General features: G+C 34.1%; 2 protein-coding genes and 1 non-coding gene across 4 annotated transcripts; 1 reads left to right on the plus strand and 2 right to left on the minus strand.

Annotated features, from left to right (window-relative positions):
* Positions 1 to 1696: 1696 nt before the first annotated feature.
* On the minus strand, positions 1697 to 4471 carry LOC114195601 (mitochondrial outer membrane protein porin 2-like). 2 transcript variants are annotated; one of them, XM_028086122.2, is made up of 6 exons: positions 4321 to 4471; positions 4172 to 4239; positions 3659 to 3769; positions 3455 to 3541; positions 3175 to 3383; positions 1697 to 2362 (listed from the first exon to the last, which is right to left on the minus strand). In XM_028086122.2, exons 1-6 carry the CDS (start codon positions 4370 to 4372, stop codon positions 2035 to 2037), a joined length of 855 nt encoding a protein of 284 aa, XP_027941923.1. In that variant the 5' UTR covers positions 4373 to 4471; the 3' UTR covers positions 1697 to 2034. The 2 variants fall into 2 exon arrangements, with proteins under 2 accessions (XP_027941923.1, XP_027941924.1); XM_028086123.2 differs by having other exon boundaries at positions 1697 to 2341; positions 4321 to 4469.
* Positions 4472 to 4539: 68 nt separating this feature from the next.
* TRNAT-AGU (transfer RNA threonine (anticodon AGU)) lies at positions 4540 to 4613 on the minus strand. Its single transcript has one exon. It is a non-coding gene; the product is annotated as a tRNA-Thr (tRNA).
* Positions 4614 to 9572: 4959 nt separating this feature from the next.
* On the plus strand, positions 9573 to 11411 carry LOC114195316 (ARM repeat superfamily protein). The gene is made up of 2 exons (XM_028085736.2): positions 9573 to 10685; positions 11102 to 11411. The coding sequence occupies exons 1-2, from the start codon at positions 9708 to 9710 to the stop codon at positions 11183 to 11185; spliced, it is 1062 nt and encodes a 353-aa protein (XP_027941537.2). The 5' UTR covers positions 9573 to 9707; the 3' UTR covers positions 11186 to 11411.
* Positions 11412 to 11706: the final 295 nt, after the last annotated feature.

Consider the following 11706-nt stretch of genomic DNA (forward strand, 5'->3'; position numbering starts at 1 on the left):
ACAAAAAAGTAGTGAAGCCAATGTGGTACTCAAATCCTTGAGCAAGTCTTACAGTTCGACTTCCAAATGTCAAACAATTAGATTGACTATGAAACACTCGTTCCCAATCTAAGACTAGCCCACAAAGAGGGAGTCAAATTTTTAAAATGCCAAAGTAACTCCCCAATGATCACTAGACACAAGATCAACAAATACCAAACCAAAGGGGCACTTCTACAAAAATATTATCACTTAAATAAATTCAGCATTGCTCAAGTCCTAAGAGAGAAAAATGATTGAATCAATGTCCTTTCAAAACTTGCAACTATTGAAAAAGTTGGACAACATCAGACCCTCGTACACAAAACTCTCATAACATCAAATTTGGATCACAATAATGTGTTGGTAATCACACATGGATGACACCTATCATTCAGTTTCCACTTAACAACATACTTCCTAGAGAGCCACAAGAGACTAGAAAGATACAACAACAAAACTCATATTATACAATGTTCAACAAAGAGCTCTTTAGATGAGGATCTCTTCTCCCCTACTACAATTTCAATGATGAAGACAAATACATTCTAGTCGAGCCCCATCAAAGAATATGTGGTATGTATGTGCTCAAAGCATGACCTCTCTATACCCTTCCTCCGTAAGAGTTACATATCATAGTTATCACTTGGAAAATGGAATATTTTCAGCCTATTCCCCTCGCCTAAGGGACAAATCAAATTCTTAATAGTAGTCATTGACTATTTTACTAAATAGATGAAGGTTAAACCTTTGGAAAACATAAAGGCTGAGCAAATACAAAAATTCTATTGGAAGAACATCACTTGTCAACATGACGCTCATCCAATCAATTGTCACAAGCAACGGTCATCCATTCATAAATAAAGGTTTAGAGCAGTTCCTGCAAACAACTAGGGATAAAGTAATGCGTTTGATCAACTGAACACCCACAAACAAATGGTCAAACAAAGATGGCTGACATCAATAAGAACACGCTTTAAGAAAGTCTGTGTATAATTTGCCCACCTTAGTCTAAATGCGTAACTGATTGGGTAAATAAACCTTATGAAGCTCTTGCTGAAAAATAAGTGTGCATGACTTTATTTTATAATTGATACTATAATGGTATCAAATTATTTCCGTACAAGCTTTAAGCTGTTTCCATAGTATCCATATACCCTTAAACAAGTGTTTGTTTCATAAGATAAGTCAATAAATTCTAAATAATTTTTTCCAAACATGCTATCTTATTCTCCTAAACATCAGTATCATGATTCTGAGTACATAGCAAGTGATTGTGAGCATGATACATACCTGAGGTCTCACAATACCGTTGAGCACCCAATATTTGAAGCAGATGATAAGGTATTAAAATAGCCTAATGTCGCAATTTATTAAGGACAATATGCTTACACAACTTCAATCTGCACAGACCGCTTCAGGAAATTTGCTATTGTTTAAAATGGTGCCTGAACTACGAACACAGTGGATTTCTCACCAAAATAGTCCACAGGATCAGGGTTAAAGGATGTCATTCGTGTGACATTTATGTCAATGGGAGATGCTGATTGAGCTCAGATCCTTGATTTGTGGTAAATTTGAATTATAGGCCATTACATTTATCTTCAAAAGAATTCAAACATAATCTATATCCTGGGATGTCATTGGCATTTAGCAAACAAAGGATGCCCTTCAAATATATACAGTTAAGTGTGTGTGAATTAAGCAACATACGTAGTGTCAACATCCTCAAGACAAAATTCACAAACTTCGGACAATAACCAGAAGTTCAGGATAAATAAAAGCTTTTTTTTCAGACAACTAGTTATAAATCAGATGCCATAAAAAAATTAGATGCATTCCCAGTGACAATACCTTTCTAATCTCATACTGTCCAATGAATCACTTGAAGATAATGAGATAAAAAAAATACATCAACAATCTATACCAATTTCCTCCACTTTCTTCCTTTCATTCAACTTAATCGAAGGAAGCTGCGAGATATAACTTAATAAATTACCTCGATTTACGAATCCATTATGGTTTGAGCAAGAGTGAGAAACCAAACTTGGGATTCTTGTCCAAATCCTTTGTTTCAAAAGCGCCCGAGATTGTCAAGAATGATTTGCGTGTTAGCTCATGCTGCAATAAAGCCGCAAGGTTGCCGTGGTTGTTCAGCTTTGCCTTCAAAACTGTCTGAGAATCAACGACATACGAACATCCAACTGTTAAGGTGTTCTCATTCGTAGAAAACCTTCTGCTAATCTCTCCAACAACAGCTCCTCCATTCAATCTTTCTAGCTGGTGTAAATATGACACCTTCATGGAATCTCCCTTATCACCTCTGCAAAAATGAAAAGTGTACCTATGTACCAAAACATAAATTTGCCAACATTGAGACTAATTTATGCCCTTTATTTGTAGGGTTTATCTACACAATCAATGCAGGTAATACTTATTCGATAACTCTTCCAGGGTCAACAATGTTATAAAACTGGATGTGATTTGACAGTAAATGAACAAATCTTTATAGAAGAGGCCTAGCTCCAAATCCTGCAGCAACGTGGGTATAATATCAAGAACTGAAACTATACAAGTAATAGTCAATATCCTGGATATTCAAGATACTCGGGACTCTCCCAAGCCACAAAACTAACTCTCCAATTGTCTAGTCACTCCTCTTAACACCTCTTCCTATATATGTATATAGGCAACATGCCGTATTTATCTAATTACTCCAACTCAACTAACTCTAATTACTCTACTAACTAATATAACTAGCTATAGGCGTTACCTATCACAATGTCTTAAAACACCTACACAAAAAAGAAAAATGCTGGTAATACACTCTCTAACACATTTTTATTATTGGTTCAAATTTATTAGAGTTAAGTAATTGAGTAAGTCTCACTTCAATTTAATGTGCCTTCGCTCATTATTTTGTAGTTACCACTAAACTTCAACCTGTAATAGGTTCAACAGAACAAAAGTTTCAGAAAATGTGTTGCTAACACTATCCTCCCTGGAAAAAATAAAACTGAAAATTGTTATAGAAAGAACATTCCAATTTCATTTTACAGACAAATAAATATTCCATCCATAAATACTTGGCTTTGCAAATAGGCGTTCAAAGTACTGATTTAACATTGACAATTAAAAAACACCTCAATTACTTACAAAATTACTGAAGCACTGGAACTTGGCATTTTAAAGCACAGACCAGCATTGTATTTTGTAAATTTGGCAAGACTTGTTGAATAGCTCGTTTCTGCTCCAAAGGCAATGCTAGGAGTGCCCATCGTCCCAGAAAAATCAATTGCAGGGGAGCGGGTTAAACCAACACCAAGAGTAAAAGCCACATGATCATGAAGATACTGAACCTCAAACTACATCAAAAGCATATAATCATTACAAGTCCACGATAACAGACTTCAATCCAAAAGTCCAATCTCAGTACCTTTCCAGAATTGTAATCAGGCAAACGAATCGAAGCAATTGTTTTCGCTGACGGCACAACATCAGAGACAGTGAATGTAGTCAGCACCTAAAGCAAAAAAAAAAAAAGAAAAAAAAAAAACAATTACCAATCTAAGTAGAAAACATTATATTGTCAAATTTATAAAATGGAAGAAAAAATAGAGAGAAAGAGAGAGGGAAATACATTTGAGTCGGTATCAACTTTGAAATTCACCACTTTGTTCTTATACTTAAATTCCGCAGTTACATCACCGGAGGAAAGCCCTCTGCTCTTCACCAATGTAGATTTCAGGTCCTGAATTAGTTCACGTAATAATTAACAATCACTATTTCTCTCAAAATTAAGGCTTACTTGATAAACTTCTTCGTAAAAACATAAAAGAGAATGAAAAATAAATAAAGAAAGAAAGAAAATGAACTTCCCGAATAATCTATCTTCTCCAACGGACATGCGTAGATCGATTACACTTCAATTCATTTTACATTTCTCTCATGAATATTCATGGAACATTTTATTCAAACAAAACCTAACACGGCTAAGTTTTCCGTTTCCTTGAGATGCAAATGAACGACGTGATTAAAATCATCAGTAAAAAAATTCGGAACGAAATAATTATGAGCGAATGATAAGATAGAGAAACATAGGGATCGGAAAGTGAAGTGGAAAAACGGAGAAGAGAGAAAAACGTGAACGCACGAGACCGGAATTGGCGGAGGAGGAGATGGTGAATCTCTGATCGGAGTTGTAATCCTTCGTGAGGATATCTGCGAAAGTGAAATAAGAATTTGGTTACTTACGAACGATAACATAAAAGAACTGAGAATGAATGAGAGATAGTTGAATACCTCTCCCACTCTTGCCGATATCGGAGAAGAAACCTGGTCCTTTGCCTGACATTTTCTCTGCAGCACAGAGACTCCACGAAGAACCAAGGGTTTATGTAAACCCTTTCGAGAACCAAAATAAAAGATAAAAGAGGGAAAGAAGAAAAAAAAAAACGAAAAAACGAAAAAAAAAAATAAAAAGATATAAAAAAGGAAAGAAGAAAAAAAAACGAAAATAATTGCTCTCGTTGAGAGTCGAACTCAAGACCTCCCGCTTACTAAACGGGTGCTCTAACCAACTGAGCTACGAGAGCTTTATATTTAATTTAGAATTTAGTATTTTGATATATATTATCATTGTATTCTCAACGTCACGTACATTTTTGGTTTGACACAGTCATTTTACTTGTTCAAAGGCAAATTGCATAAAAGAAAAACTTTTGTTTGATAATTTGTGGTTAGTTCAGGTTATGCATGAGTAAAGTCATGCCACTCTAGGATAAATGGAAGACCAAATAATGATTTTGACTTTACCGAATAGTTTATAAATATGTATTAGTAAATCATTAATTTAGATTTAATATATTTAATTTTTCTTTTAATTATTTAAAATATATTTCTCCGAGAGGAAAACTCGGAAGAAAAAAAAAATCATATACAAAATTTGTAAAAATTAATCTTACATAAATTAATTTAAACTCTTAGAGATATGAATTGCTTTTCGCTTTAGAAGAAAAAACAGGGTTATCCAAACACCTTAAGAGTAAGCGCGTGTTGTGTGTATGATGAAAAGAACCCATTGAAAGACTAAATTACTATTTTACAAACGTTTTCCAATTTTAAAAGCTTTCATATAAAACAAAAAATAGGCATGGTCATAAAGAATATATATACATATATTCCAAGTACAACCGAGTCAAAACCAGTAGTGAGTCAAAACCAAATGGCTGAACAAGCCAGGAAGAAGAAATTTGTGAATCTCATGACTCAGTTTCACAATGGTTGGGACCATAACGTGAATTTAACCCATAATTAACAACTATCATAATCTTTTTATTAATGTAATCATACTGTTATTTACTAATAAATTACTGCGATTTAAAAAAATATTATAAAAAATAATAATGCAACCATACACAATCACTTATAATTCGATCTGAATTAGAAAATAAATAAACTATTCATACATTACTTATTACATTACTTATTACTTTAGAAGTTCTTATATTCCATGATTGAAATTCCATGGACAAAATTAGTTATATTCCTGTGGCAACATCAGTGGAATTAATGACTAAGTCCAAAAGTTTTAGTTATACCAGCATGATCAAAATCAGAAAATTTATTAAACAGAAATTTCTTCTTTAATGAATGTCTCTATCCATAAATGACCTTTTATGAAAAAATTGGGTAAAAAGTGGCATAGTACTTAAGAGACATAGCTCCATAACCTCAAAGATCACATTATACCTAGATGACCAAATAAACACCATAATAAGTATATTACATCAATCATTTCAAATATAGTTGAAACTGTCATGGTGGGTACAAAGTACCTGTACCTATTGGTTCAATTTTGACACTTCCTTTTCATTTTAATTATTGATTAAACTCATATCCTTTTGAGAAAAAAAGAGAGAAAACCTATAATAAGAAAATAATAATTTTATTGTGTCCATTATTTGTTGTTGGCTTGTAATTTTCATGATTGTGGTCACGTTATTTTGAAGTTTTTATTTGTAGAATATGAATTTATCCAACAATGTGTTACTTGACATAATTGTAGACCATACCGACCGACTCGCATATATGGCTAATAGATTCAAAGTCCCACGTTCTGGTCCTTAGTTTTATTTAATAAAGTATATATTTTACAAGTCTTCAGAAACCAACCAATGGTAGAATAGCTTAGACATTACAAAACGCTTACCTTCTAATATCCTTTGCGTCACTTTTGTTTCTCAAATATTAATATTATATTACAATCAAATATTTATTTAACCACTGAATTAAACGAAGATAACATTAAAATTGTTAGCATAGAATGTTTTTCATTTCATCAATAGTCAAATGCAACTCTTTATATTTTAAGAGTGTAACAATTCAAACATCACAATTCAATTATGATCCGACTTACTTAACCTCTGTTACGAGATGATTGACGTTACATGCAACAAAAACTAAACTTACCATATGATTATGTATCCTATATTTATAATGCACAAACCACCATATAATAGAAATTTTGTCTAAGTACAATTAAAATTTTTCGAGTTAACTATAATTTTATTATTTACCCCTTCCTTACCCGATTTTTCTTAGCTCTCTTTGACAGAAGAAAATTCTGCATTTGCAGTAGTTTTGTAATTCTTAATAAACCATCATAACAAAGACAGATTTTAATAATCTTTTAGAAAGCAAGAGAAATGACCTTGGTGATTTTATCATGCTAATAAATTTCAGACAACTAAAAAAAGTATATTTCTTCGACAAAAAAGAATATAAATCCAGTGTGAAAAGTGTATTATTCCTATTGGTATCATTGGTAACAATGTTTGATCTACTAACAAATGGGCTTTAATAACAATAACTATATCTGGGACGTATTTAATTCAGCACTTATTAGAATATAGCCAATATCCTATTCTTCTTTTGATTATTATTATTATATAAAGAAAAAGAACGGTGTAAAATTATAGTACTTTCAACTTACTTTCGATCTTTCATTTTCATTTTCATTTTCGCATCTGTGATAGTTATTTCATTGGTTTTCTCTTCACCCATATTAGCAATATATTTCATTATATAAAAAATAAAAAAGTAAAACCAATACGAGTATTTATTTTATTGGATTTATTTTGTTTCGCCGCCGAATTGAGTAATTTTTAGTGTAATAATTAATTTTTTTATTAAATAAATAGTATCATCTTAGATTTATCATGATTTACATTTAAACATTATCGTATTACTTCTATTTTTTTACTTTTATATTATCTTATGTAACTTAGTGTGTATAATTGATTCTTTAAAAAAAATAGTGATACATTAATTAATGACTCATACTAAGTAATATTTGAAAGTAAAAGATGTGAGTCAAAAAATGAGAGTCATAATATCTTATCCCTAAGAAAATTGTGATAAATAAAGTAAAGAGTGAAGCACGTTTATTATAATTATTTTTAAAATATTTGAAAATATGATTTTAGTTTTTACAAAATTTGATATATTTGTATTGGTTATGTACGTACATGTATAAAGTGATTTTCTAGTTTCTATCGGGAACTAAACACATATATTTATTCTATATTCTATAATACTCGAATTATAAATATATAAAAGAAAAAAATGGCATTTTAAAATAATTTAAAAGATCACAAACCTATTTAGATAGAATGAAGTTGTTGTATTTTGCATTAAAAACTTGATTTAATATTGATAATTTTATATTGTTGAGAAATGACTTCAAACTTAATCATACATAACTACTAAACATTAAAAGGTGTTCCGATAACCGGTGCAATAATAGACTCAACAATAACAAATTATATTAGCATAAGTTTTAATCATGACTTTATAAAATCGATTTGGAAAGTGAGACTTGTATACATGTATATAATATAAATTAACTTTATCTCTAGTCGATATGAGACTTCTAACAAAAATTTGTCTTAGTGGAGTAATAATATACAAAAGGTATGTGAAAATGGGTGGTTTGAGAAGCAAATATGTAGAGTTTTTGAGGTAGGAATAAAAAAAATGAAGCTTTGGATGATATTTGGCTACAACAACCAAGCCTTCAACAAACACATTCTAGGCTATTTAGTGTATCTACAGAATAAATAAAAGCACTATATAAGATGAGACAATGGGAGTGTGAGAGATGGAATGTAATCTAAAATGGATGAGCGAATTATTTTTATGGGAAAACAATTTCTAAGAATATTTATTAAACATGCAAATCAATGTATACATGACATTAAAATAGAAAGTCGTCTAGGAATATATATGATGAATTGCGGGACAAGAATGTTCCACCAAAAGTGAGTAATTTCATCAAGGAAAATGATCCAAAATATGCTACCAACAAGAGAAAATTTGTATAAGAGGGGTTTATTACATAATTTATCCAACCTTATGTGTCATTTTTTCCAATCTGATTTAGAAACTATAAACCACGTTATTTTCTCACCACGTAAGGAAGAGGAAATGGAAAAAGTGCTATAGATGGGTTCAACTGAATATGGTACTACCACATTGTGCAAATGAACACTAATGGTAGCACATGGAGGGAACAAATATGGTCAGAAGAGAATGTGGAGTATAGTATGGTGTGCAAATGACATGGAGCATTTTGAGGAAAAAGAATCACTGCAATTTTAAAAGAAATATATTAATAAAAAAGAGGTGCTACAACAAGTCAGTTATTTACGAATGAGACACAATGAATTTAAATACACCATAATATTAGTTTTGTTTGTTGTATAAGAATTTGATATCCCTTATATCAATTATTTTGTATGGGTGATGGTTGTTGACAAAAAGAATGTAGAAACACATTTGAAGAATAAAAATATGAAAATAAAATAATTCTCAACTTAATTATAAAACTATTATTTTAAATGCCAATACTTTAGAAAAAAATATATTATTATTATTTTAAAAATTTAAGATTACAGCAATTATTATTTCTTCAACTCTTGTTAGTACTAATTGAATAATCAGCAAATATAACATCTCATTAAAAACTGCCAGGTCAGTCAAAGTTACTTGTCCCAATTGTCCTTTTGGCTTTAAGGTTTTTACGGTTAAAATACAATGGCTTTTTAAACCTAAGGTCGTTATAGACATTTACAATAGTTTTACTTTAAGAAATTAAAAGAATTATTTTATCATAATGTAGACAAAAATATTAAAGTAGAATTATAAAATGTCACTGAAGTGGAATATTTATTGTTATTATTGAAAATATGTTAAATAATAAATAAAGTTTTTTATTAAACTATTTTAAAAAAAATGCCTTGGAAATGAGACAGTTTTCAATGAATTTATTGTTTTAAATTTTTGTACGATTTTTTCATTAATTACTTACAAAAGATTGAGCAGAATAAGAACAGGGTTCATCGAGAAACGATGTTGGTACGCACGCACGCGTTTAAAGGTGCAGTCCCGGCACGTGCCTGAGAGATTGGAATGTGGTAAAATCAATCTTCATATGTGCACGTGTCATCCGCAGAGGGCATGGTTGGGATACACATGTAGAAATGTTATCCCACTCGCACTCCCAATTCATAAATCTTCGCTTTTCGCAACTCCCTCACCAGCCCCTTTCTCTCCTTCACATTAATCTTGCTCCGAACCTCACATACAAACCCCAACACGAACCTCCGGTTCGGATCCTAATCCCTCTCATGGGAACCGAGAGTTACACATACCTAGGACGCAATTTCAGCCAACTCAGCATCAACGACGCTTCCTCTTCCTCCGCCTTCAGCGACTGCAACAGTGACAGATCTGGCGAATTCGCCACCGCTTCTTCGCAAACGCGCCGCTTCCTCATCACCTGCGCCACCGAAAACTCCGACGATTTGATCCGTCAACTCGTCGCCGATCTCCACTCCGCCTCACTCGACGATCAGAAACAAGCCGCCATGGAAATCAGGTTGCTCGCCAAGAACAAGCCGGAGAATCGAGTCAAAATCGCCAAAGCCGGCGCAATCAAACCGCTGATTTCACTCATTTCGTCGCCGGACCTCCAGCTCCAGGAATACGGCGTCACCGCGATTTTGAATCTCTCGCTCTGCGACGAGAACAAGGAGGCAATCGCCTCCGCAGGCGCGATTAAGCCGCTGGTTCGCGCGCTGAGCACGGGAACCGCGACGGCAAAGGAGAACGCGGCGTGCGCGCTGCTGCGGCTGTCGCAGGTGGAGGAGAACAAGGCGGCGATTGGGCGGTCCGGCGCGATTCCGCCGCTGGTGAGCCTTCTGGCTAGCGGCGGGTTCCGCGCGAAGAAGGACGCGTCGACGGCGCTGTACTCGCTGTGCACGGTGAAGGAGAACAAGCTTAGGGCGGTGAAGGCGGGGATCATGAAGGTGCTGGTGGAGTTGATGGCGGACTTCGAGTCGAACATGGTGGACAAGTCGGCGTACGTGGTGAGCGTGCTGGTGACGGTGCCGGAGGCGAGGGCGGCGCTGGTGGAGGAAGGCGGCGTGCCGGTGCTGGTTGAGATCGTTGAGGTCGGAACTCAGAGGCAGAAGGAAATCGCGGTTGTTATTCTATTGCAGGTGTGCGAAGATAGCTTGGCGTGTCGCTCTAGGGTGGCTCGCGAAGGTGCGATTCCTCCTTTGGTGGCTTTGTCTCAGTCCGGCACCAATCGCGCCAAGCAAAAGGTATAATTCCATTCCCTTTGCTTCAACATTTCCATTACTCTCTGCAAACTTCCTCGGTGACGTGGCTCTACTCTAAAATCAAATACAGTAAAAAAAAATGTTGTTATTACTATTATTATTTGTTTGCCATCTTATTCTTGTAACAAATTATATAAACACAAATTCTCCTTTAAAATTGAATAATAACTTGTAAATGTAGTGCCACATCAGCCTCATTGCACAGTGGATCTCCACTGTGCAAATAAGTTTGTGTTAGTGAGCATCGACTCAGTTATTCCCATTGCATCGTTTATGCCAATCTCATTGGTTGGGTTTTGGAATAATTTAATTACGAAGCTTGTTTCAGTGCTGACATTAAATTTTAGTTATTGTTGTTGGATTTATTTATTTATTTTTGTTTATCTCTTGGTGTGTAGGCGGAGAAATTAATTGAGCTTCTGCGGCAACCAAGATCCAGCAACGGCGGTGGTGGTGGTCTTGCGTCAGAAGTGGCGGTGTAAACTCTGGCAGTCATTTATTCGCCGTGGAAACAAACACCGCAAAGTAAAATTGTGAATTGGTTAAAACACAACGAGCGTCCTTCCAAGAGAGACGGAGAGTTAATTAAACTCTGTAAATATCTTCGAGAAGCTTTGTAAAGTTTGTGGCACAAATGATACGAGTTTGAGGTTGGTTTGGTTTTTGGGCTATGCAAAATAATGCACTCCCTCTCAGCACCATTGGTTATTTTTCTTCCTTTTTTTTTTTTTCTCGTCATTATTTATATTTTGTTGCTGTGAAGGTGAGGGCTGATGCTATAGCTTTTGGGCCCGCAACTATTTATGTAATTATTGGCGTTATAAGTGTGGTACTAGTTTATTTGGCCTTAAAATTAGAAGGATATAGTGAGATAAGAAAAGGAACATAGTTCTGAAAAGAAGAGAGTTCTTCAAGACTCCACAGCGAAAAGTAACCAGTGTTGTTTTGTTTTTGTACTGGGATTAGGTAGGATGAGAGATAAAGCATAGAGAAAAGAGAATAA

The sequence above is a fragment of the Vigna unguiculata genome, chromosome 8, assembly GCF_037176805.1.
Source record: "Vigna unguiculata cultivar grain cowpea cultivar isolate G323 ecotype 2 chromosome 8, ASM3717680v1, whole genome shotgun sequence".
In the NCBI taxonomy this organism is placed as follows: Eukaryota; Viridiplantae; Streptophyta; class Magnoliopsida; order Fabales; family Fabaceae; genus Vigna; species Vigna unguiculata.